Raw genomic sequence first — 26984 nt, forward strand, 5'->3', positions numbered from 1 at the left:
GCAAGAGGCAATATCAAAGAGGTCCAAACTAGATAGTAATCCATGCACTTTACAGGGAATTCTCAATTCAGCAGAGAGAGTGGATGTAATTGTTTTCTTCCCCTTCTTTGAGAGACTGTTTGTTTTGTTTAATTTTTCCTCAGCCACATTTGATCATGATTATTTCCTATCCACTCTAACAGATTAGCCAACTTGAACTGATAATAGTGGAAGACTTTGACTGCACACTTACTACATGGCAGATACTTTTTTTTTTTTTAACATCTTTTAAAAACTGAAAAAACATTTTAATTGGAGGAAAAAATCTTTTCATGCTGAGTATTTTATTGGGTGTAATTTATAAAGTAAAAAAAAAAATGTATACAGCTTGATAAATTTTTTTCAGCCCTGCTACGAATCAGATCAAGATATACAATATTTTCATCACCCCAGAAAGTTGTTTTGCACTTTTCCAGGCAATACTCCCCTCTCACAAGGCAACCACTATATTGATGTCTATCACCATAGACTAGTTTGGCCTGTTCCTGACCTTCATTCTAATGGAATCATATAGCATATACGCTTTTGCACCTGACTTATTTTGCTCAGCATAATGTTTTAAAGGCTCATTTATGTTTTGTGTTATGTAGTTTGCTTCCTCTTTCCTGAGTAGTATGCCATTTATGAATATACCAAAATTTATCAATTTTTTCTGCTGATGGACATTTGAATTTCTAGTTTTGGGTTATGAATAAAACTGATATCAGTATTCTTGTAAAAGACTTTATGTGTTTGTGTTTTGTTATTTCTTTTTGATATATACATAGGAATGAATTTGGGGGGGTCATAGAGTAGGTGTATTTTAAGTTTTTTAGAAACTGCTAGTAGTTTTCCAAAGTGAGTGTTCACTTCCAGCAGCAGTGATGAGAATTCCAGTTGCTCTACACCTTTTGTCTACAGGTGGTATTTTCAGACTTTGTAATTTTAGACATTCTGGTAGATGTATAGTGGTATATCATTATAGTTTTAATTTGCTTTTTCCTAGTGATAATGATGTCCAGTACCTTTTTTTATGCTTATTAGTTAGGCATTGTTTTATATTATTCATTCCTTATAGTATAAGGATAGAAGGATAGATTATCTTGAAGGAGATAATCTATCGTCTTAATTTTATAGATAAGGGAACTGAGGCACAGAAGATTAAATAAATTGCCTCAGATTACACTTTTACCAGCAGTGCAGTTACAGTTGAACCTGACAGTGAAGGTCCTGAGCTTGTGCACCTCACCCCACACTCTCTTTACTGCCTTTGCTCCTCCATCAGGGTATTATGCAATGTCACACCTTCTCAATAAGCAAGAGAAGTTCAAACACTGCTCTAGGTTGTAATGGGATAGGTTGTAGAAGAGAGTGATACAGGATTGAAAAAACATTCTGGTCCTCTAGGAGCTTTAAACTCTAGTTGAAAATAGGCCAAGCAGTGTAGCCTGATTTGATAAGTACTGTAACAGAGGAATGTAAGCAAATGTTGCCTGGGCTAGTCACAGAGGTTTCCCAAAGGAGATTGAGAAATCTATGTATGTATTTTTTTTACAGATTTTTAATTATAATTTGTAAACCATAAAATTTATTTATTGTAAGAATACAATTCAATGATAGCAGTTTTAAAATCTTTCTCTTACCTCAGAAAGTTTCCTTAGGCCCATTTGCCCTGTTTCCAAGCCCAGCCTTGGGCAACCACTGATTTGCTTTCTGTCACTATAGTTTTATATATAAAATAAAATGTTTATGTATATACATAATAAAATATATATATAATTATTGAACCTAACTTATAAAATAAAAATATATTTATTAAAAATAATAGATATAAAATGCATATTTACATAAATATATTATTTAAATATTTTTATATTTATATAAAATAATGTATATAAAGGTATATATATTATATGCATATAAAATAAAACATACATATATAAAACCTGTTAAAAACCTGCTTGAGGAATAATTCAATATCATTGTTAAGTCTAGGGGGAAGGAGGAGTATACAATTAGAGAGGGATCCTGAGGGGGCTTCTAAAGTAGTGGTAATGTTGTACTTATTAAGCTGGGTGGTGGGTGTATTGGTATTTGCTTCTCCTTATGTATTTCTTTGAACTATGCAAACATATTTTACATTTATAAATACATACATTTGATATAAATATTAAAGATGAACTTAGAAGCATCTGTTTTAATTAAAGGAAACAATAAAATAAAATATTGGAATCTAAAAGTAATTTATCAGATGCTGTGCTGAAAGAATGCTAAATTTATCACCTATCAAATCATCTTAATTTATTACCTATTTAACAATATAATTTAAAATGTATCTGTGTATAAAATAAGTGTTTTTCTTGTTTCTGGAAGTGTTTTGTTTTTCTACTTTCTGTAAATGGAATCACAACATAGGTGGGTATTCTTCTGGTTGCTGCTTTTACTTAATATCAGCATGTAGTGCAGCTCCAGTTTTTCACTTTTGTGTAGTATTCCAGTGTATTAATATATCACAATTTATAATTCACCCTACCATTGAGTTAAATCTAGTTGTTTTGCTCTTACAGGCCATGCTACTTGTCCATATCTTGACAAACATAGGCAGGAGTATATTACTGGAAATGGAGTTGTATGTTGCAGGATATGTGATTCTTCACCTTTACTGGGCAATGCTAAGTTGTTTTCAAATGACAGTCCCATGAGCAGCAGTTAAACATTGCTGTGATTCCACATCTTTGCCAACATTTAACGTCTTTTCATTGTTTAAGGCTGTTTGTGTTTTCTGTGAAATGTCTTTTTTTCCTTGCCTGTTTTTCTATTATGTAGCTTTGATTTTTGGAAGCTCTTTATGTACTCTGAATACTAATTATTTGTTGGTTATTGTATTGCAAATATCTTTTGCCAGTTTATATAACTTGTATTTCACTCTTTGTGGTATCTTTTGATGAACAGAATTTGTAAAATAATATAGATAAATTTATTAATCATCTCCTTTATGTTCTGTACTTTTTGTTTAAGAAATTCTTCAGTACCCTGAGGAGAAGATTTTTTCCTTTCCTTCTACTGAGTACCAAAGTTGAGATAGGCAACTTTCCTTCTTTGTCCTTCTGAGCAACAGGTTTATTTCTCATTCACCCTTACACTGATATTATAACCCAGCTTTATGTAGGAGTTCCCTCTTATAGTCTCCCGACCCTAAGCAAACCCTGGACTTTGTCTCCTGTCTTCCTCACCCCATGCAGGTGTGAAATGGCCCTCAGAAGAACATGAGGAAATAGCATCCACAGCTGTTGGCTCCAGAACCACACTTGTTTAGCCCTTACCAATGCCAGGAAATGGAAGTCTCACACGCTGCCTCTTAGTCCCCACAAAACTAGGAACTGGACATTGGAATCACTAACTTTTGCCACAGACTATCTAAGTACCTTCAAAACCAAGCTTGCTAGAAGAAACAGCACAAATATACTCATCACTTCTGCTTTCATAATATTGAATAGTGTATCAGCTTGGGGAAAGCTAGGTCATGTGTGGAACTTGAGCTGTAAGGGAATCTGGGACATTTGAGCTTTAGTTTTCCAGCCACTGGCATATGGTAAGGCATGACTGGGAATTTAGAATGGAATTTTGAGACAGTCTACAATGTCCACAGGGACAAAAGGGGACTCCTACTCTACCTTCAGGCCTGAGATACATGAAATGTGGGCCAGAACCAAAACCAAAAGCAAAAAATAACAATGAAAACAGTAAAACCAGAAAATAACAAAATTGGTCTCAGTTTGTGAAGTCTGGCGGGGTGGGCAGAGGTGGTGTCCTCCGCTTTCACTTCTTAGTCCGTTTTGACACAGTTTGGGGCACGTCAAGTTTATGTGGCCTAAAAGGACATTTAAAAAGAGATTTCTGGAAGGCTGCTGTTTCTATGGATATGGGATTCAGAGTAGAGATCTGAACTAAAAGTGTGGATTTGGGAGTCATCAGCATTTAAGTGGTGAGTCAAGCTGTGAAAGTAGATGAGATCACCATGCAGAGTGTGACTGGAGTGAGAAAGAAGAGGGCCTAGGAACATTTAAGGGATGGACAGGAAAAAAAAATCACAAAGTAGGAAAAAAAGAGTAGTAAGAAAGATAGGATTGAAAATCAGGATACGGTGTTATGGAAGTCAAGGGATGAATATCTTCCAGAAGGAGGGATTCGTTAGTAATATTGAACGTTGTAGCGAGACATAGAAGACCAGATATTGCCTTTAATGTGCAGGTTGTACACTGCATAATTTTAGAGGGTGCTAATCTGTGAAAGGTGCCCCCAGATTTGTACAGAAATGGCATACAAACTGCATGGCCAAATGTAGAGACTCTGAATGAGAATTAAAAGTATGCTTTGGTTTCAGCAAAGAGGAAATCATTGGTCAATGTTCATTGTAGCTGTGAGTCCTAACCACCGAAGTGACTGTATCTGGAGATAGGTCTTTAGGAGGTTTCTAAGGTTAAATCAGGTTATAAGGATGGGGCCTTAATCCAGTAAGAAGAAGAGAGAGAGAAATCTCTTTTCTCTCTTATAAGAAGGAGAAGAGAGAGATCTCTTTCTCTCTCTACCATGTGAGGATACAGCAAGAAGGCAGCTATCTGCAAATTAAGAGGAGAGCTCTCACCAGTACCTGAACATGCTGGCACTTCGATCATAGGCTTCCAGCCTCCAGGATTGTGAAGAATAAATGTCTGTTGTCTAAGCCACCCAGTCTGTGGTATTTTGTTATGCCAGCTCAGATCAACTAAGATATGACAGGTACTGGAAATTCAATGAAGAGCAGAAGAGAAGTGTTCTGTCCTTGTGAAACTTTCAGGATAGTGTTCAATCATAAATATTAAATTATTAGCTGTGTAAGTGGAAAAAAAGGAAACGTATAGGGAGCCATAAAGATAGGACATAGACATAGGATTGTAGTTGTAAGCGGGAGGCTTTTCTGAGGAAACGACTTGTGTAGAGATACGGTGGATGAGTAGCCAGGGCAGTACAAGACAGAGGACCTTCCAAGCTTTGGGACCAGCATATTCAAAGGCCCTGTGGTGGAAAGAATGTGATGTATCTCCATGGAACTAGAAGATTTCTATGATTGGAGGGCAGAGATCGAGAGAGAGTTTGGCCAGATTTGAGGCTAGAAAGATGGGTGTTGGTTAGATCATTTATGGTCTTGCAAGACAAATTAAGGACTTTGATCTTTTTCCTAAAAGCTGGAAAGTCAGTGAAAAGGAGTGACATGGCCATTGAATTTTTTAAAAATTATTTTGGCAATTTTGAAAGCATGAAATTAGGAAGGTAGCAAGAATAGATGCAGGGAATGGTCTGCCTTTAAATGAGGCTTTCAGTTTCTCTTTTATTCATTCTGACTTTTGAGTGAAAAAAATTTTCACCCTTGAAGTACGTTCTCAACCTACAAATAGTAAAACCAGGCAGTCCAATAGGCTTTGGTTCGTTTATATTTATAACCCTTTAAACATTTAATTAATAATGTTAATCTAAATGACATTTTTATTACCTGATCTTTTTCCCTGTAGTGTTTATAGCTGATAGCTGCAAATATTTAAATAAACTATATTACTTAAATAATATAGTTGGCTAACTTTTAATGTGTTAGCTAAGGGAATGTTATTACTAACATTGGAAATGTGTTAGTGTTGAACATTTTTCAAAAATTATATAATAATATTATGTCACCTTTTTACATTTAACCTGTTCTGTTCAATTAAAACTCTTAACAATCATTAAATGATAAGAAGATAATGCATACAGTTTGTAATTTTAAAATTAAAGAAGTTCTCTTTGTACACAGTAACTGAAAACATTCTCTACCCTTAAAGAAAAAGCAATATCAATAACAATGCGTTAGCTCCCCCTACTGCTTGAATAAAAGATTTCATTTACACAATATTTTGTCAACATTTTTCTGACAGTATTAAGTGAAACTGGCTGTTAGTTACTTCTCTTCCTTCACTTCCTCCTTTGACCACATGATAAACTTGAAACACAAAAAGCTGTCTAGTAAGGTTTTAAAAATCCTAATAATATAGTTTTTCTAATTTTCAGTTTATTTTTTCCCAAGGAGATAACCTGACGCCACTACTTTAAAGCCTTTAAATTCCTCAAATGAGGTTGCTTCGTTTAATCATTTATCTTAAAATACATCCATTAAAACTTGTTTTATCACGTATATTTGTGTGATTTTTTAAAAAATTAAGTGACTGTAGACTTTATAGTTTGATGTCTTATTTTACCTGTAAAATTAAATTGGAAGTAAATATCATGAATATCATATATATATATGTTTCTAAGACAGTGTGTGTAATTACAGTTGAAGTAGTTGGCAGTCTCATTTATAACTGAGGCCTCTGTGTTTATCCTGGTTTTCTTTGTTTGCCATATCTAATTTTCAGAAAGGGAAACAATACTATACACTCTTAACCCAGCCTTTTATGCTCCTTCCACCAGTATCAATTGCTATAACTGATTTTTGTCTTTTTTGTTGGCATGAGAGAATGCTTTAACTTTTAAATATTTAGAGAAAAATATGTGTTTGCTTTATGTTAATAGTTCTCAAATCAGGGAGATTGGTTTGGGAGCTGCATATCAGAATCAACTGGAATTTTTTCTAAACCTACCTTTCCTCTGTATAAGTTAGTACATTGTTTTTGGTTAATTTAAAAGTAAGTTATGCTTCCAGTTTATGTTTGTTTTGTTTTGCTTTTTTTGTAATCCTCTGAAAGAATAGTAGTATCATGCCTTAAAACATACTCAGGCTATGTAAGAAAGATGATTGCCCTATAAAAGGTAGTATTGATTTGGTATAGGAAGTAACAGTGGAAGCTTAGTGACTTGAGTTCTGAAGCCAGACTGCCTGGATGGAAATCCTTCCTTTGCTACTTACTGTGTGACCTTGGACAAGTTACATAAAAGTTACTTACTTTCTCTTGTTTCAGTTTCCTTATTTGTAAAATAATAAAACCTTTCAAAGAGTGCCTGGGCTGTAGTAGCACAGTACAAATGCTTGTTACCTGGTAAAAATAAGAAGAATAGGTACATTGTAAAATTTCCTTTACCTACCTAGATACATGACTCCAATGTTTTTTCTCATAAGAATGTTCATAAAACATCTCTAGAATTTATAACAGATAGTGGTTTCTTAGTATAGTGATCAATCTTATGTGACTAAATACCATGATCACTTTATCTGATTAAATGAAATAATGGAATATGCACAATGAAATAGTAAAATGAGATAATACGTGTTAAGGTAAAACACAGTCCCTGGCATATAAATAAGTTTCTTTACTCCCTTTATATGGTCAACACTGTGTCTCGTAATGACCCAATAAATCTTGACAGGTTGATTGCCATTAACTTACTTTGACATAATATTCTGTTCTTTGTACCAATGTAGAAATATTTATTTATTTAGCTCATGGATAGACAGAACCTTGAAAAGTCCGAAAAAATTTCGGATCTAATAGTGAAGTAAAGAAGGCTGTATTTGTCAATTCCGCTTTGTATTCTCTATGAGAGCCTTTTTAAGAATTCATTAGTTATACTAATCTGCATAACTCTCAGCTCCTAATGGAAGGGGCTAATGTGTACAGGTATTGATGTTTACAAGATTAATTCTGTTCTTCAAAAAGTAAATTTAGGTAAAGTTACACTGCTAACTTTTAGGGTTAGTTTTATTAGGGTATACTTTTTTTTTTTTTTTTTGGCTGCATTGGGTCTTCGTTGCTGCGCATGGGCTTTCCCTAGTTGCAGTGAGCGGGGGCTACTCTTCGTTGCGGCACGTGGGCTTCTCATTGTGGTGGCTTCTCGTTGCGGAGCAGGGCTCTAGGTGCGCGGGCTTCAGTAGTTGTGGCACGTGGGCTCAGTAGTTGTGGCTCGCGGGCTCTAGAGCACAGGCTCAGTAGTTGTGGCGCATGGGCTTAGTTGCTCTGCGACATGTGGGATCCTCCCAGACCAGGGCTTGAACCCGTGTCCCCTGCATTGGCAGGCGGATTCTTAACCACTGCACCACCAGGGAAGCCCAAGGGTATAATTTATATGTAATGAAATACACATTTCAGTGAGCTTTGACAAATGTATATGTACTCATGTACCCGCCACCATTGTCAAGAGGTAACAACATTTGGTCTTTTCTAGAGTTTCTTATATATGTAATCATAGAGCATATATTCTTTTATGTCTGGCTTTTTATGCTCAGCATAGTGTTTTTGAAATTGATTCATATTGTTGCATATATCAGTAGTCCATTCCTTTTTATTACTGAGTATTACTTCATTGTATACATTTCACAGTTGTTTATCTACTGTATGGATGCTGTAGTTGTTGATGGACATTTTAGGTGTTTGCAGTTTTGAGCTACAAATCTTTATGTGGACCTATATTTTTATTTTTCTTGGTTACTACTAGGGATTGCTTGGTTTTGTGATAAGTGTGGGCATAGCTTTATAAGAAACTGACAAACTGTTTTCTAAAATGACTATATCATTTTGCATTCCCACTGAAAGCGTATGAGTTTCAGTTGCTCTATGTTTTTGTCTGTACTGATATTTCCAGTTCTTTTTGCTTTTTTCTTTCCCTTTTTTTTCTTTTCTTTTTTCCATTTTAGCTCTTGTAATGAATATGTAATGTTGTCTCATTATAGTTTGAATTTGCATTTTTCCAGTGATTGTTATGCCTCTTTTCGTGTGATTATCAGGCATTAGTATGTTTTCTTTTGTGAAATGTCTGTTGAAATTTTATAATCATTTTTTAAATTGTATTTTCTTCTTATTTAGTTGTAAGAGTTCTTTATATATTCTGGCTAAAAAGTTCTTGTCAGATACAGGTTTTGCAAAAATTTTCTTCCAGTCTGCGGTTTGTGTTTTCGTTTTCTTAGTGATGACTTTCAAAGAGTAGATGGTTTTAATTTTGATGAAATCCAGTTTATCATTTTTTCCCTTATGGGTAATGTTTTTGTGTCCTGAGACTACTTTGCCTATCCCCAGGTTTCAAAGATTTTTTTCCTGTTTTCTTCTAGACATTTTGTGGTTGTGGCTTTTACTTTTAGGATCCTGATCCATTTTGATTTGTTTTTCATGTGTGTGGTAAGCATTTTTATTATTTTTGTTATTATTATTTTTTTTACTTAATATGGAGACTCAGTTGTTCCAGCACCAATTATTGAAAAGTCTATCTTTTCTCATTATCTTGGCATATTTACCAAAAAACAATTAACTAAATTTATATACAGATCTATTTTTTTACTCTATTCCATTGATCTAATAAGTGTTAAAATCAAATAGTGTATGTCCTCTACATTTCTTATTCTGTTGCAAAACTTTTCAGGATGTTTTAGGTCATTTTGCATTTTTTACATAAATTTTACAATGTATTTATCAATTTCTATAAATAAGCCTGCTGGGATTTTGAGTGGGTTGTATTGAATCTATAGGTTAATATGGAAGCAATTGACATCTTAAAAATATCAAACTTTCCATTCTATGAACATGGTATATTTCTTGGTTTTATTAGGTCTTTAATTTTTCTGTATAGTGTTTTGTAGTTTTCAGTGGACAAGTCTTGTATATATTGTGTCAAGTTTATACCTAAGTAGTTCATGGTTTTTTGGTACAATATTAAGTGGTATTTTTAAAATGTTTACTTTCCCATCGTTTGTTGTTCCAGAAGTGTGGTACACAGAAATTTGTATATTGACATTCTATACTGAAATTGTGCTTATTAATTTAACAGTTTTTATGGTGAATTTCTTAGTATTTTCTTTATATTGTGTTGTCTGTGAATAAAAAAGTTATTTTGTTATTTTTTAAAATTATGCTAAAATACACATAACATAAAATTTACCACTACGGATATCTAGTACACTTACAATGCTGTGCAACCATCATCACTGTCTAGTTCCAGAACATTCTCATCACCCCATGTGGAAAGCCCATGCTCATTAAGCAGTCACTGCCCATTTCCACCTCCCCCGAACCCCTGGCAATTACTAATATGCTTCCTGTCTCTATGGATTTACTGATTCTGGATATTTAATACAAATGAAATCACACAATATACAGCCTTTTGGTCTGGCTTCTTTCACCCAGCATAGTGTTTTCAAGGTTTATCCATGTTATAGCATGTATCAGTATTTTACCCCTTTTTATGACTGCACATTATTTCATCATAGGGATCTACCACATATTGTTTATACATTTATAAGTTGATGGACATTTGAGTTGTTTCCACCTTTTGACTATTTTCAGTAGTGTTGCTATGAACATTTTTATACAAGTTTTTGTTCGAACACCTGTTTTTTTATTATTTTGGATATACACCCAGGAGTAGAATTCTTAAGCCAGTTGGTAATTCAATGTTTAACTCATTGAGGAACCACAAAACTATTTTCCACAGTGGCTGCACCATTTACATTCCCACCATAAATGTACAGTGGGTCCAATTTCTCCACACCCTTACCAACCCTTATTTTCTGTTTATTTCATTATTTTTATTTTTTATTATAGCCATCCTAAGTGGGTGTGAAGATGTATCTCGTCGTTTTGTTGATTTCTAATCTGTATGTCTTTTATTTCTTTTTCTTGTCATACTGTACTGACTTGGACCATCAATACAATGTGGACTAGAAAGGTGAGAATGAAGACATTCTGTTCCCCATCTTAGGGTAAAACAATTATCTTACACCACTGAGTATAAGTTTAGCTAAAGGTTTTTCATAGATACCTTTTATCAGATTGAAAAAGTTTTCTTCCACTTTTAGTTTCTAAGTTTTCATTATGAATGGATGTTGAATTTTATCAAATGATTTTTCCACATATATCAAAATATTTTTTACATTTTTGTTCTGTTTTATATTACTATATTGAGTTATAGTGAATGATTTTTGAATGCTATATCAATCTTTCATTCCTGAGATACACACCACTATGTATTCCTCAATTCTTTCAGCAGTGTTTTCTAGTTTATAATGGAGAGATCTTGTACATATTGTATTAAATTTATTCCTAAGTTGTTCATGTTTTTTGCTGCTGTTATAATTGATATTTAATAAGTTACCCATTACAATTTCTTGTGGCTAATCTAAACAAATAGAGTTGAATTTGTATATTGACTTTATATCCTGCAAACATATTATGCTAAACTCACTTTTTAGTTGCTTTTTGTGGATCCCTTAGTATTTTCTACCTATATATGATAATCTATTGCTAAATTTTACTTATTAATATTTTATCAAGGATTTTGATGCTTTGTTTAAGAGAGATGTTCGTCTGTGGATGTCTTTTTTTTTCTTTTTTTTATTCAAAGTATAGTTAACTTACAATATTTTATTAATTCCATATGTACAACATAGTAATTTGATATTTTTATGTATTATACTTCACATAGTTATTATAAAATATTTACTATACTCCATATGCTGTACATTATGCCCTTGTAACGTATGTATTTTATACCTAGTTGTTTGTACTTCTTAGTCCTTTTCACCCATTTTAGCCCTCCTCTTATCCCTCTCCTTTTTGGCAACCACCAGTCTGTTCTCTGTATGTGAGTCTGTTACTGTTTTGTTATATTTGTTTGTTTGTTTTGTTTTTTAGATTCCACATGTAAGTGAAAACGTACAGTATTTATCTTTCTCTCTCTGACTTATTTTACTAGCATAATGTCATCAGGTCCATCCATGTTGTCACAGATGGCAGGATTTCATTCTTATTTATGGCTGAGTGACACTCAATTGTGTGTGCATGTGTGTGTGTGTGTGTGTGTGTGTGTGTATATACACATACACAAACACATATACCACATTTTCTTTATCCATTGATGGACATTTTTATTGTTTCCATATTTGACTGTTGTAAGGAATGCTGCCGTAAACATTGGGATGCATATATCTTTTTGAAGTATTGTTTTTGTTTTCTTCAGATAAATGCCCAGAAGTGGAATTACTGGATCGTATGGTAGCACTATTTTTTTTTTTTTTTTTTTGAGGAACCTGCATACTATTTTCAATAGTGGCTGTACCAATTTATATTCCCACCAGCAGTACATGAGGGTTTCCTTTTCTCCTCATCCTTGTCAACATGTGTTATTTCTCATCTTTGTGATGTAGTCATTCTGACAGGTGTGAGGTGATATCTCATTACGGTTTTGATTTGCATTTCCCTGATGACTAGGGATGTTGAGCATTTTTTCATGTGCCTATTGTCCATCTGTATGTCTTCTTTGGAAAAATGCCTGTTTAGATCCTCTGACCATTTTTTAACTGTATTGTTTGTCCTATTTGATATTTAGTTGTGTGAGTTCTTTATCTATTTTAGATATTAACCCTTTATCATTTACATCATTTGCAAATATCTTTTCCCATTCATTAAGTTGCCTTTCCATTTTGTTGATGGTTTCCTTCACTGTGTAAAAGCTTTTAAGTTTGATTAGGTCCAATTTGTTTGTTTTCACTTTTGTATTCCATGCTTGAGGAGACAAATTCAAAGAAAATACTGCTAAGACCAGTGTCAGAGACCATACTGCCTATGTTTTCTTCTAGGAGTTTTGTGGTTTCAGGTCTTACATTTTGGTCTTTAATACATTTTGAATTTATCTTTGTATATGGTGTGAAAAAATGTTCTAATTTCATTCTTTTACATGTAGCTCTCCAATTTTCCCAACACCACTTATTGAAGAAACTGTCTTTTCCCTATTGTATATTCTCGCCTCCTTTGTTGTAGATTAATTGACCATATGTGTGTCAGTTTATTTCTGTTCCATTGATCTTTGTGTCTGTTTTTGTGCCGGTACAATACTGTTTTGGTAACTGTAGCTTTTCTGTAGCAAAATCTGAAGTCAGGAAGTATGACACTTTTACCTTTGTTCTTTTTTTCTCAAGATTGCTTTGGCTTCTCGGAGTCTGTTGTGGTTCCATACAAATTTTAGGATCATTTGTTCTAGTTCTGTGAAAATGTAATGGGTATTTTGGTAGGGATTACATTAAATCTGTAGAATGCTTTGGGCAGTATGGACATTTCAACAATAATTTTTCCAATCCATGAACATGGGATATCATTCCATTTATTTATATTATTTTTAATTTCTTTCTTCAGTGTCATATAGTTTTCAAAGTACAAGTCATTCACCTTGGTTAAATTTATTCCTAGGTATTTTATTCTTTTTGATATGATTGTAAATGGGATTGTTTTCTTGATATTTTCTTCTGATAGTTTATTATTAGTCTATAGAAATGCAACAGATTTCTGTATATTTTTCTTATATCCTGCAACTTTATTGAATTCATTTATTAGTGCTAATAGTTTTTTGGTGAAGTGTTTAGGGTTTTCTGAATAGTACAGTATCATGTCATTTGCAAATAGTGACAGTTTTACTTCTTTCCTTCCAATTTGGATGCCTTTTTTTTTTTTTTTTCCTAGTCTGATTGCTGTTGCTAGAACTTCCAATACTATGTTGAGCAAAAGTGTTGAGAGTGGGCATCCTTGTCTTTTTTTTTTTTTTTAATTTTATTGAAGTATAGTTGATTTACAGTGTTGTGCTTGTCTTATTTCTAATCTCAGAGGAAAAGCTTTGAGCTTTCCACTGTTGAGTAGAATGCTAGCTGTGAGTTTGTCATAAATGGTGTTTACTGTGTTGAAGTATGTTCCCTCTATACCAACTTGGTCAAGATTTTTTTTATTATGAATCGATGTTGGATTTTGTCAAGTACTTTTTCTGCATCTGTTGAGATGATCGTGTAATTTTTATTCTTTGTTTTGTTAATGTGATGTATCACGGTGATTGACTTGTGGTTGTTGAATCATCTTTATATCCATGGAATAAATCCCACTTGATCATGATGTATGATCCTTTTTATGTATCATTGAATTTGGTTTGCTAATATTTCATTGAAGATTTTTGCATCTGTGTTCATCGGGGATGTTGGCCTCTAATTTTCTGTAGTAGTACTGTCTTTGTCTGGTTTTGGTATCAGAGTAATGCTGGCCTCATAGAATGAATTTGGAAGTGTTCCCTCCTGTTCAATATTTTGGAATAGTTTGAGAAGGATAGGTATTAACTCTTCTTTAAATTTTTGATAGAATTGCCCTGTGAAGCTGTTGTGTCGTGGACTTTGGTTTTTTGGGAGTTTTTTGATTACTGATTCAAGTTTAATATTAGTAATTGGTCTATTTATATTTTCTGTTTCTTTTTTATTCAGTCTTGGATGATTGTATGTTTCTAGAAATTTATCCAATTATTCTAGATTGTCCAGTTTGTTAGCATGTACCTGTTCATAGTATTATCTTATGATTATATTTCTGTGACATTGGTTGTAATTTCTTCTCTTTCATTTCTAATTTTGTTTACTTAGACCTCATTTTTTTTTCCTTGATGAGTCTGGCTAAAGGTTTGTCAATTTTGTTTATCTTTTAAAAACCAGCTCTTAGTTTCATTGATCTTTTCTATTTTTTTGTCTCTATTTCCATTCTAACCTTTATTATTTTATTATTTTGTTTGATTTTCTCTGTTTTAATGAAATTAGGGGAAAGAGTTACATATCCTGGTCTTGAAGGTGTGTCCGTGTGTGGGAGCATCCCTATACAGGCTGCTTGTGCCCCGTGGCATTGGTGGGAGAGTTGGATCTGAAGCGATCATGGGCCATGTCTTCTCCTGGGATGTGCTGCTGACCACTGCCTTGGGAGGTAGGGCCAAAGTTGGATGAGCTAGAGCCAGAGCCCAGTGTGAGTCAGGGTTTTTCCCATACTTGATGGCAATTGCACCCCTGTCTGGTGGTGGAACTGTGGCCTGAGGGGCTAGAGCAGGAACCCTGAGGGAATTGGGCTTTTGTCTCAGAGCATTGGTGGTTTTGGACTTGGATTGTCTTGGTTAGGGGTGAGGTCAGGGCCCAAGAGGCTGGAGAAGCAGTTCTGATCTGATTTTGCTTCTCCTCTTCTCAGCAGGCATACAGTGGTGATGGTGGTCTCTGCCTTGGTTGGGGGGGGGGTGTCAGGGCCCAAGGGGCTGGGGCAGCCATTCTGAGCTGGCTGTGCTTCTCCCTACTGTGTGTGATGGCAGTCTTCACGTTGGTGGGAAGCAGTGCCTGAGCTGGAGGGGCTAGAGCAGGTGCTCAGTGTAGGTTGGACGGGCATGCTGGGATGGTCCTGGCAGGCTGGCCAGAGCACCAAGCAGTTTTCATTCTGCTGCCTCTATCCTTGGACTGGGAGCAAGCAAGTCTGTGTGCATGCCCTTCAAGAGCGGAGTCCCGGTTTCTTACAGCCCTCTGGAAAACCCCACTGATTTTCTAAGCATCCAAGGGGACTCGTCTTCCTGGTGCCAGACCCCAGGGCTTGGGTGCTTAATATGGGACTTGAACCCCTGACTTCTTAGGGAGGATGCCAAGACTGTGATATCCCCTTCCTCTTCTTGGTCACCAACTAAGGGGCTGGGTTGCAACTAGAAATGCTTCTCTTTCTCTCCTACCAGACTCTGTGTGGTTCTCTTTTATCATAACCTTGGTTGTAAAAGAGCCATCTGTCCTGCTAGTGTTCAGGTCATTCTCAACAAGAGTTGCCCTATATGTAGTTGTAGTTTTGATGTTTTCGTGGGGGAAGGTGAGCTCAGGGTCTTCCTACTCCATCATCTTGATCCTCTCATTCATGGATGTCCTTTATTGTAACGTCTTTATCTTTAAAAATTTTTGTGATAATGCTGGCCTCATAAAATGAGTTGGGAAGCAGTCCATCTTACTCAGTTTTCTGAAAGAATTTGTATAGGATTTGTACATTTCTTCCTTAACTGTTTGATACAGTTCACCAGAAAAGCCATCTGGGCCTGGAGTGGTTTGTTTTTGGTGGGAGACAAGATTTAATTTCAAATTTAACTTAATTGATTTAGAGCTGTTCATATAGCCCATTTCTTCTTGATTCATTTAAGTAAATTGTATCTTTTCAGAATTTTATTTCACCTAGTTTGCCAACTTTTTTCATAAAAATTTCCACTCCATTACATTATTATTGTTTAAATGTCATTGATTCTATAATGATGTCTCTCCTTTTCCCAAATATTGGTCATGTTTTATCTTTCTTTAATATTTTTCAGTTTCATTGTTTATCTATTTTTTATTTTATTTATTTCTGATATGTATTATTTTCTTTCTGTTTACTTTAGTCTTAATTTGCTCTTCTTGTAGCTTTTTAAGTTGGAAGAAGCTTAGATCATTGAATTTAGACCTTAATTTTGTCAAATATATTTATACTCTAAAGTATCCTATGACCACTGCTTTATCTGCATCCTACAAATTTTAATATGTGTGTTTTCCTTTTTATTCAATTTGAGGTATTTTCTCATTTCTCTTGTGATTTCTTCTTTGACCCATAGGTTCTTTAGAAGTATGTTTTTTAATTTCCAAGTACTTGGGGATTTTTCAGATATCTTTCTGCTATTGTTTTCTAATTTAATTCCATTATAGTAGAGAACACATTTGGCATTGCTTCATTCCTTTCAAATCTAAATAATGGTCCAACAAATGGTCTTTCTTGGAACATATTCCATGTGCACTTTAAACAAATATCTATTCTGTGTTGTTGGGTATAGTGTTGCACAAATGTCAGTTGATTGATGGTGCTCTCTAAATGCTCTATATTCTTACTGAGTTTCTGTCTACTTGTAATACAACTTTATAAGACAAATGCTGAAATTTCCAACTATAATTATGCATTTGTCCATTGTCTTTTTAAGTTCTGTCAGCTTTTACTTCAAGTATTTTGACATTTGCTATTCGGTGAATACATATTTACAATTGTTACGTCTTCCTGATGAATTGACTCCTTTATAATTATGAAAAGTCTCTTTTTTATCCCTGACAATATTCCTTGTCCTGAAATCTGCTTTGATATTAATATAGCAACACTAGCTTCCCTTTGATTTATGTTTGCATGATAAAAATTTTTATCCTTTAAATTCCAAACCTATGTGTGCCTTTATATTAAAAATGAATTTCTTGTATATGATGTATAGTTTGATCTTTGTCATCCAGTCTAATATCCTCTGATTTGTAATTGGAGTATTTAGACCATTACATTTAATATGAGTATAAATATGTTTGAGCTTAAATGTAACATCTTATTTATTCCCTATTTGTCTCATGTTCTGTCTTCTGTTTTTCTTTTACTGCATTTTTGGATTAAGTTATTTTCAGGATTCCTTTTATGTCTTCTGTTGACTTTTTAGGGTACTGTTTTTCCCTTAGTGGTTGATCTTTGGTTTACAATATGCATCCGTAATTTATCACAGTCTTCCTTTAAATTATATTATGCCATACCACATATAGAGTGAGAATCTTACTCAGTATGCTTTCATTTCTCATTTCCTATTCTTCATATTGTTGTCTTCAGCCATTTTATTTTTGCATTTAAAACGCCACAGTATATTTTTAACAAACTGCTTTAACAAGTAAGTTGTCCTTTAAAGAAAATTAAAAAGAAAAAAATAAATTTTACATTTACCAACATATTTACCATTTGAGGATCACTTTACTCAGTTGTGTTGATCCAAGTTTCATTTGATGAAATTTTTCTTGTACCTGAAGAACTTCCTTTGCCATGTCTTATAGTTCAAGTTTACTGATGATAAATTCTTTTAGGATTTGTTCCTATGAAAAAGTCTTTATTTCACCTTCATTTAAAACATTTTATATACAGTAAAATTACTCTTTGGTTTACAGTTCCCTGGGTTTTGACAAATGAATAGGGTTGATGATACATAACTACAATCAAGATACAGAACAGTTACATTATTCCCTAAATTCTCTCATGCTCACCCTTCATATTCAATCCTTTCCTCCCTCACCCAACCCTGACAATTACTGATCTCTATCCCCATAGTTTTATTATGCTGGCTCGCCTTGTTGAAGAGGGACAGCAACTTCAACAAGCCTATAACTTCTCTGCCTTCCCCTGGATCCTAGTTCAGACTCTACCTCCTGGGTCAGATAGATGTATATTTAGCTCTGTGATGAAGGGTTCTAGTTTCTCTGATATATACCCACATTATCAAGATCAGAGACAGTGAAACTGGCATGAGTTTCAGTTCATCCTCATCAGTACCATCTTTTCGTTGCTGTCCCCTACTTTACATCCATCTTCCTTTCCTGACTGCCTCAGGCACTGCATTTTTGGATCTTAGGGGTTTGGCCATCTCAGTGCTCCTGTCCCTTTCAGTTATAGTTTTGCATCCAGCATTGTATTCCTGCCACTCTCTCAGGAATTTGAGGGTTTTGTTGTTGCTGTTCATCAGTGCTCTAAGGGTCACAATGTGTATTGTCCTTCCGATAGTAGTTTAAGGCTTTTGTTTTGTTGGAGAGACAAGGAGAAAGGATCTGGATAGAGTTTTATCCATTTCCCTCAGTGGCTGCTCTTCCTCTCCCCCAGGCCTGTACCATGTTGGATTTTTGTTTGGATACCAAACACTGTAAATTTCATGTTGTGGAGTGTTATACTTTGTTTTATTCCTTTAAAGGCTTTTGTATTTTGTTCTGCCTAATACTTGTTTTTAGATAATTTTGATAATTTAGAAGCTTATTTTTAGGTTCTTTAGGGCAGGTTTAGAGTAGTCCTTATTCTAAGGCTAATTTAGTCCCACTTTTATGGAATGACCCTTTGGGTCACTACTGAATGCTTCATTATTTAATGAGTCCTTTTCCATCAGGCTGGTTAGAACATAATGTTTCCTGGCCCTGTGTGAGCTCTTGGAATTATTTGGCTTATAGCCTCTCTAATTGTTCTTTCCCCTGTACAGGTGTTCTTAGCACAGTCTCCTGGAGTTTTGCTCTAAGCATGACCATATTGGACTTTGATCAAAGACTCAAGGGGAAACCATATACAAATTTCTGGAACTTTAAAACTAATCTTTCTCTTGGGTACTGTGTCCTGCAGATTTTAGTTTGCCTTAAGCTCCAAAAAATCTGATTCTTGTTTCCTCAAGTCAGAAAGTTGACCAGACTCTGTTGAGGTTCCTTCTTCATGTGTACTGTACTCTGTTAATTGCCTCCAGGAAGAAAGTCTGGATGACTGTAGGCTCAATTAATTTATTTCTCTCAGAAGTCAGTATTTTACTGCCTGTTGTCCCACTGTTTGAAAATAGTTGTTTGTTACATTTTGTCCAGTTTCCTAGTTGTTTGTGGTAGGAAGTTAGTTATGAACTCCTATTCCTTCATGGCCCTAAGTGGAATTCCAAAAGTCATTGTTATCTTTTTTCTCCTGTTTGTAAGATGCCTAGTTTTTCTTGATGCATTCTTTTGTCACTGAATTTCAGCAATTTTATTAAGAGCCATGGTTTCCTTTGTGTTTACACTGTTTGAGGATCCCTGAGCTTCTTGAATCTATAGGCCTTCGGAGAATTTGGCCATGTTTTATTCTATTGTCCCGTCTTTTCTCCATTTACATGTATGTTACACTATTTGATGTTTCCCAAAAGTCACTGAGATTTTGCTCATTATTTTCCACATTTTTTTCTTTCTATGCTTGGTTTTATCATTATTTTTTATTTTATATGTTCAGGTTTTCTTCTGCAGTATCTAATTTGCTGTTAAGAGAAATTTTTAATTTCAGAAAAGTTTTTTCTCTAGATATATCATTCATTTGGTATTAAGACAATTTATCTTTTCATTATACTCATGTTTTTCTTTTAATACTTGAAAATATTTGTCATAGCTGGTTTAATGTCTGTTTATGCAATAATATCCACTTTTTGGGGGGTATATTTCTATTGACCAATTTTTCTCCTGGTTGTGGGTCACATGTTTGGTTGTTTTTTTTTTTTTTTGTACATATCTAGTAATTTTTCTTGTAGGTTGGACATTTAGATTTAACATTATTGAGTGTCTGGATATTATTATCTTCCTTTAAAGGGTGTTTTAGCAGGCATATAAGTTATTTGTGATTGAACTTCATTCTTTGGAGGCTTATTTTTAAGCTTTGTTAGGGTTGCTTTTTAGTACTCTTTACTCTTGGGCTAATTTAGCCCTACTTTTAAGGCAGAACTCTTCTGGAATCTCTCCTAAAGACCCCATAAGTTCATTGAGATCTTTCTACTCTGGCTGCTTGGAACTTGAACATCTTCCCAGCCTTGCTGTGAGCCCTGTGTGAATAGTTATGTTTACAGCTCACTAGAAGATGTCCTTTCTTTGGTAAAATTTCTTTATCTGGTTCTCTGATATCTCACCCTACATATATCCATATTGGTATTCAATCAAAAATTTAGAGGAATCACTATACAGATTTCTGGAACTTTTTTTCTATTTATAGGCCTCTCCTTGCCAGTACAGTGTCTTGCAAATTCTAGTTGTTTAGCCTCTACAGACTCTGAGCTCCATCTTAAATCATCAAGGCTGCTGTACACTAATTGGGTTCCTCCTCCCCACACCAAGGTTCTGAAAGTTCCCCCAGGCAGAAATCCAGGGTTATTTTTAGGCTTACCTCATTTATTTTCCTTCTCTGAGGGGTCACAGTCCTGTGCTTTCTTTTGCCTAATGTCTTAAAATAATACTTTAATATATTTTGCCTAGTTTTATCAGTTTTAGTAGTGAGAGCATGTCTAATACCACTTACTCCAGTATTGCCAGAACCAGAAGTAATCAATGTATTTTATTTTTATTTACATCAAATTTTAAATAAATATTTTATTATATAAGTGTAATTTAATATATTCTCCCATTAAAACAATTATGGAAAAGTTAGTTTCCTTTTAGTAACTTTCCTAATCTTAGGCTTCTTTCGTTCTTCAAATCTAGCCAGTGATATCAGCTTGGTACACAGCCTGTAAGGTACCTTTTCTATCCATTTATATACATATGTTTCCATAGAAAATTTGTAATATTGGTTTTCTTTAGGTTGTATATGCTTTTAGTATCTTAATTCAGAGTATATTTAGTTCTCTTTCACTTGATTTAAAAAAAACAGTGTGTGTTAGAGGTGTACCTTATTATTAAAACAAATCTATTTCATATTCTTTATATGTTGATATAGTTAATATATTAAATGATGCAATATTTTTATATGGTAATATTTTCAGCAAGAATAGAGATTGGTCCTCAGTAGCTCATCTTCTGGACATATTGCAAATGCTTTCCATTTTTTTCCAGGCCTTTCCAGCCACATTTTCAGAAATGTTGCCCTATTTCTCTCTGCCCCAAGTACTCCTCTTGCCTGGAGACAGACAGACTTCACATCCACCCCTAATAGTTGCCCAGGGCCCTTTTTTGCTTCTAATTTCCACAATTTTGGCATGGGCCATTCTTTGTGTTGTTCTCATCTGTTATGTACTTGAATACAGTATGCTGTTGTTTCCCTCATTAATCTCTCAGAGGTTCCTTACAATTTTTGGCCCATTGAAATCTCCCCATCCATATTTTCTCATTCATCTATTGATTCCTTTTTTTGAAAAGTCTTTTGCAGTTTCTGTGGTTTGATAGGGAGTATAGGCTGGAATATGTACTCACTTTGCTATCTTAAAACCAAGAATTACATTTCTCTCTGCCTGAATTTTCGCTGTATCATTTTATCGTAATCTAGAATAAGATTAAACCTTTGTATGTTTGCCTAACACTCTTGTGAATAGACATGTATTAGGGAGCAGTAAGATGTTTGAGCTAGAGAGTATTCCTAGCATCTCCTCTTCTGTTCCTAACTTTACTTCTGTTCAGTAATATCCTCTTCATATTGCCATGCACTTTCCTGGCCCTCATTATTCTTGTGTTGACATGGGAAGTTCCATTTGTTAACCAGAATTGGAGTTTAGGCATCATGAATAAAACTGTAAAGTTTCTCTTTGGGCAACTATAAACCCTTCCCAACAGATTTTCTATTTGCCATTGAAATATTTTCAACCCATGTTGCAGATTTTTAAAACATTAGAATTGGAAATTTTTAAACCTTTTAACAAAGTTTTCTTTCACCATTATAATCTTGAATTTGGTTTAGCACTAATTATTATTTTGGCATATAAAATACTGCTGTATACAATATACAAAATAATGAAATGTGATCTAACCTATAACAATAGCTCAAGTCCCTTCCACTTTTAATTTATATTTTGATTTTTTGGGCTCCTGACCAAAGTTATGGCTTCTTTATAGATCTTTCCAATATGTAAATAAATTACACTGAAACTTTTTGTCTACACTGGGCAACAATTTAGTACCTTAAGATCTACTGATGGAGGAGAAAAATGATGTAAGGTCCAGAGGAACCATCTTGGGATATTAAACAAAAATTCTGGGTGATCCTGGCTCTAAGTCACAATCTAATATAGATTATTCAGTGGAAATTTCTTAAAGAGATTCAGTCCTTTTTCATTCATAGCACTGTGAATACAGACTTCTTAGTCATGCTTAATAATTTCCTTGTTGTTTGTTACTTTGTTATAACCTGATTATAGTAACTAGTAGTGCAACCACTTTGGAAATGTAAAAGAGAACTATTCTTTGGCAACTTGCAGAGCTACTTCTGTTTAAAATCTGATCCTGGGAAAGGATATATGGACAGGAGACTGCCCTTGTGCTGTTCTTGTCAATCAACCCTTTCTGTCATTTCACAGAATGAAATTCTGTAGACCCAGAAGGGACCTGAGCAGTTATGTAGCAGTGTTTTACGGGAAAAGAAACTGAGAGCCAGAGAGATAAAGCAGCTGTCCTACGGTCACAGAGGTAGTAAAGAACCACATATCTTCACCCTGGCCTGCCCTGAATTTTTTTGACATGTTGAGAAGTCATCGTGTCTCAACGATATATCACATTTATTTCTACAAACCTACTTCAAAAGGCTAAAATTGTCTCTTTTTGAAATTTTTGTTGTACTTACACAGCTGAAATTTAGTCAGAGCCTTTCTAGCTCCCTGTACAATTATTCCTCTTCTCCCATTCTCTTAAACTTTTCTTGAGCATCTTGATAGAGAATACAGCAACTCCTTTATTCTGTCATTAGAATCCAGACAAAATCAGAGATTGAAGGCTGGGGAAAGTTGTCATGAATGGTAGTATTTTTACTCACACACAGAAAAAATAGGGCACCAGATTTGTCCATTCAGTAACTTTCTGCTCAATTTTAAATTTAATTTGATGAACTCAGTGAAATGGAGGAATCTTTTTTTTTTTTTTTTGGTCAATTTAAATGTGGCTATTCCCTGAAAAAAAAACCTTTTCTTTCTGGGTTTGTCTTTGGCAATGGGAGTAAGGAGAGGAGGGCAGTATGTATTTCCTTCCTATCTAAAATTGAAAGTATTTTTTTGTGTTTTACTCAAATATGAATTTTGTGTAATAAATTCTGAACTAGTCATGACTAATATCATGCATTTTGATACAACAGGATAGACATGACTCAGCTGATGATCAAAATATTTGTCATGTGTGGCATATGGATATAGAAGCCCTTCCAGAATGGATACACTGCCTAATACAAAAAGTAAGTTCCGTAGTTTCTGAGTAAAATTAGGAATATACTACCTTCAGAAAGTTTTCGTCCTAATTTTAGAGCTATTTTTCTTGGATGCATTGTTTCAAGAGACATGAAAGGGTGTGTAACTTGATTATGCTTACTGGTTTCTTCATTATTACTGGAGTGCTCTGAGGACTTTTATACCTCAGACTTTGCACTTGGTATTTCCCCTTCCTTGAATTCTCTTCCAACAACTACTCACTTGTTCCTTCATTTCCTTAGGTCTTTATTCTCAGTGAGGCATTGCCTGGCCAGTCTATCAGCTGCCTCTCCCCACTATTACCACTCTCAACACTTCCTTTCTCCCTTCTCTACTTTATATACCTATCTATGTTTTACACACACATTATAAGTGATATATAGAACTTTAAATATGCTTAAGTATATATGACATATATAAATTATTATACACATTCATACACATATCCACATATGCATATATATACACACCCACAAAGGGCTTACTGATCTTGTTACCTAGCTCCTCTACTAGAATATAAACTCCATGAAGTCAGAAGTTTTTATATTTTGTTCATTATGTACTATATCCCCAGCACCTAGAACAGTACCTATTGAGTGAATGAAATATCCTATGTGTCTCATTACACAAATGTAAAATAAACTGGAAAATTAATGACTCGTATTGGCACAATCAGCATCAAAAAAACACACTTTTAAGGATCCTTAATGAAATATTATGAGTAGGAATTCATCTTGTCAGTGTGGCATCATTATTTCTCATAATTCAAAACAGCTAAGTATTAGAAAAGTATAAGAAATATGATTTTTGGAACAATATAGTTGCCTTTCTCCACTGACTAGCTTACTTTTTTTGTTAAAGAATAACATTAGCTAGATATCCCTTGCATCCATTCTCACATTGTAATGATTTCCTGGGAAAATGCCAGTGTACTGCTTATTAGTGTCCTGAACTTTAGAAAATGTATTAGGACACTGTAGATGTCCTACTATCTCTGTTGAAAAGATAACTTTAAGTTAGTTCATTATTAATTTGTAATCTGAGTATAGAAAATGAAGTAACTGATGTATGCAACCAATATCTTTTGGTTGTATGTAAAAAGGCAGGAAGAGCTTTATTCTGTTGGTTGGGTAAAGTTCCCTCCCACAGTGCTTGGTATGCAAGAAGTGTATCAAAACAGACACTTTTCTGTGAGATTTTACTTGCAAATTAAGCTCTGTAGACTGATTTGCTTCCTGGTTCCATAGTGTATTTTTCTTTTCATTAGTTTACACTGTATCCATATTCAGCCTATTGTTTAAGAGACTCTTTTAGAATTCTTAGGAGTATCGTTTAGATGGGTGTGATGTGCAATATGTTATCATTCTAGACCTTTGGAGCTTCTTATCTCTATTTATTGGAAGGCTTGTTTCCATCTAGTAGACTGTTCTGTCTGCTAATCAGAAAACAATGCTGGCCTTTTCTGTGGCGTAGAAAACTTTCATGTGGTCGGCTTTAAAAAACAAACAAACAAACAGTAAAACCACAAACAAAAAAACAGCTCACATTCTCTTTGGTTACTTTACAAAGAAAGAATTGTTTTTATTTTCCTTTATTACCTGTAGGCCCAGTGGACAGTTGGAAAACTGAATTGCCCTTTCTGTGGGGCCCGTTTAGGGGGCTTTAATTTTGTCAGCACTCCAAAATGTTCCTGTGGCCAGCTTGCAGCTGTACATCTCTCCAAAAGCCGGACCGATTATCAGCCAACACGGTCAGGCCGACTAATGAGACCCTCGCTGAAATACTTGTCACATCCTAGAGTTCAGTCAGGTTGTGACAAGGAAACTCTGCTGACAGGTGGCGCCTCCAAAAACAGAAATCACGGGCTTTTAAACATGGCCCAAAATAATAATGGTCCTGGAAGATTAACGGAAGCACTCTGCCTGGAGGTACGGTCAACATATTTCAAGATGAAGAACGAAAAACTGCTCTTCAAAGCATCAGATCCAAAATATCAGCTTTTTGTTCCGCAGCTTGTGACCGGCAGATGCACTACGAGAGCTTTTCATAGAAAATCACATAGCTTGGATCTGAACATCAGTGAGAAACTGACTTTATTACCCACTTTATATGAAATCCATAGTAAGACTACTGTGTATCCCAGGCTAAATGAAACGCAGCCTGTTGACCTTTCGGGCTTGCCTTTAGAATCGAGTAAAAATAACCGTTCCTTTCAGATTTCATCCAGTTTTGATCCTAATATGCTGCTGCAAAGATTTTCAGTGGCTCCCCGTGAGACCCAGACACAAAGAGGAGGAGAATTTCAGTGTGGTCTAGAAGCTTCTGCAGTGTACTCTGGCCATGCTAGTTCTAACAACCTGACTTTCCTGATGGACATGCCCTCAGCTGGCAGGAGCACACTGGAGGCCCCAGACCAGGAAGAGCACCTCTCTCCTCTGGACTTCCTGCACTCAGGCAGTTTTTCATTGGGTGCCATTAATCAGAGGCTCAGTAAGAGAGAAAAGAGCAAGCTGAAGAATCTGAGACGGAAACAACGAAGGCATGAAAGATGGCTGCAGAAGCAGGTAATTTTTAAAAGAGTTTACTAAAAATTCTGTATTATAAATGTCAGGCTTTGGGGAGAGGAGCTAACTTTGAATTACCTGTATTATAAAAACTTGATTTGAGTGATTTTTGAAATGACATTTCTCCCAAGTGAACTTAATGATCATGTAGCTCTATTATAACTGACACGTATAACCATGTCTGTGCTTACACATGTTCAGAAAATGCCCTTTTGTGAAGTTTTTCCCAATTTTGCTAATATTTTATAGGAACGTTCGTCTCATGATATTGAGACTAGGTTGTCATACACATTTTAAATATATTCATGTTAGGATTGTTTTGCAGTGCTGTTTTTTCAGGTTAAATTGAAACAGAAATGTTTCCCTAAGTAAATCCAATGTAGTGACAAATTCATTCACTTTCATTACATTTAGTTTAAATGGATATTTTCAAGGAGCCCTGTTTAATTATGTGCCCACATGAGCCAGATATGGTTAACTGTGCTAAATTGGGAAAATTATCTAAAGGATAATTGACCCTTACTGTAATTTTATAGGAGAGGGTATTTCTCTGTGGTTTGAACTCCTGTACCTATAACGATATGTTCAGGGGTGGGGTGTGTGAAGGAAACCAATATTAGGCACTGAGGAAACCAATTAAAGCCAGTGGATGAGGTGCTTATGAAAATTTAGAAGTTTGAGGACAGGCTTATTTCTGTATAAACTATTTTTGCAAATTGCCTTCATTATTTGGTCATAATAGATAGCAGTCCTTATTAATTAGTATATTGAATATTAACAGTGTCCTCAGAGCTAAAATACAGAAAGCAACAACTTTACATAATAGTTCATTCTTAGTTAAGCAAACTCATTATTGTTTATGATTCTAGCCATGGACTGAATAAAATAAAATTACTGCATTAAGTGCCTCAATCATGTTAGATATTT

The 26984-nt window shown here is 34.7% G+C and overlaps 1 protein-coding gene across 5 annotated transcripts in view; it reads left to right on the forward strand.

Annotated features, from left to right (window-relative positions):
* Window positions 1–26984, forward strand: part of RNF180 (ring finger protein 180) — a 280184-nt gene that overhangs the window by 29573 nt on the left and 223627 nt on the right. For 3 of the 5 annotated variants that reach the window (XM_061187835.1, XM_061187840.1, XM_061187836.1), the window contains exons 3-4: window positions 23385–23480; window positions 25098–26057. In XM_061187835.1, coding sequence (XP_061043818.1) covers window positions 23385–23480; window positions 25098–26057 — 1056 coding nt within the window. Of the gene's footprint in view, window positions 1–14668; window positions 14727–22638; window positions 22727–23384; window positions 23481–25097; window positions 26058–26984 lie in introns of those variants that run through there. The other 2 variants (XM_061187839.1, XM_061187837.1) reach the window with 2 other exon arrangements.

This window comes from Eubalaena glacialis, chromosome 4, assembly GCF_028564815.1.
Source record: "Eubalaena glacialis isolate mEubGla1 chromosome 4, mEubGla1.1.hap2.+ XY, whole genome shotgun sequence".
In the NCBI taxonomy this organism is placed as follows: domain Eukaryota; kingdom Metazoa; phylum Chordata; class Mammalia; order Artiodactyla; family Balaenidae; genus Eubalaena; species Eubalaena glacialis.